Below are 947 nucleotides of genomic sequence, written 5' to 3'. Positions count from 1 at the left end.
CACACACACACACACACACACACACACTGGATGTGTGTGTTGGCGGGGGAGGTTTCTACTTGTATCTAGTGGGCAGATGCCAGGTTTGCTTCTAAACATCCTACAGTGTATGGGGCAATCTCCAACCCAAAATGTCAATAGTGTGAGGCTGAGAAACTTGCTCTAAGCCAAGCATGGCCAAGTCAGGCATTATCTGGGATATCTTCCTGAACAGATTTAATGTAACATGTTTCTGTGAAGGCTGACTCTTCGTTGCTTTCAAATGGATGAGGTGTCCAGACAGTATCAAACTGAAAGTCTTGACTACATAACTCTCCACTTGATGGAGAAAGATAAAAATCTTTTGACGGTTTTAGATGACCTACGTGCTTTATATTACTGGGCGTGGAATGTGAATATGAACACTTTGCTCTGTCTTCCTTATTTATAGGGAGCCATGCTCTGGACACCCCACAACTTCCACGGGAGCTGCCTCCAGGACTCTCAAAAAACATCAGTAAGAATTCTTTGTAACTTATTAGGAGCTGTGTAGAAAGTTGCCTAGGATTTCAGCAGAGAAAATGGCCCTTTCTGAATATGCACCCAAAGGCCACTCACTGCTGTGGCATTTGTAATTAAAGTAACTCACGTAGGACTCAAAATTTTCTCCCCAACAGTTGACCCACCATTGATATCTTCTTCAAAAAATGTCTAAAACTTCCCATCAAAAGACAAAGGTTGGTTGAAAAGGGAAACCCAGAGAAGGAAGTAAATGGACTGATCATGAGGGTTATGTGGTAATGGTACTGCAGCTTCAAACTGAGCTCCGAGCTTCCTAGAAGGCATGACAAAAAGGGATAGATAATGCATTGTTTGCTCTGGCTGTGAGAAAGGAGGCTTCATGTACTGGATTGAATTATGTCCCCCCAAAACTCATTGGAGCTCGAATTGTGTCCCCCAAGTTTTAA

At 43.0% G+C, this 947-nt stretch overlaps 1 protein-coding gene across 1 annotated transcript in view; it reads left to right on the top strand.

Moving 5' to 3' along the window:
• OC90 (otoconin 90) overlaps positions 1–947 on the top strand; it is a 43,763-nt gene that overhangs the window by 11,161 nt on the left and 31,655 nt on the right. Inside the window, exon 2 of the mRNA XM_008588571.1 lies at positions 431–496. Within this exon, the coding sequence (XP_008586793.1) occupies positions 431–496 (66 nt within the window). The remainder of the gene's footprint in view (positions 1–430; positions 497–947) is intronic.

Source organism: Galeopterus variegatus, unplaced genomic scaffold (assembly GCF_000696425.1).
Source record: "Galeopterus variegatus unplaced genomic scaffold, G_variegatus-3.0.2 Scaffold4901, whole genome shotgun sequence".
In the NCBI taxonomy this organism is placed as follows: domain Eukaryota; kingdom Metazoa; phylum Chordata; class Mammalia; order Dermoptera; family Cynocephalidae; genus Galeopterus; species Galeopterus variegatus.
This window is presented reverse-complemented; position numbering and strand designations above follow the sequence as displayed.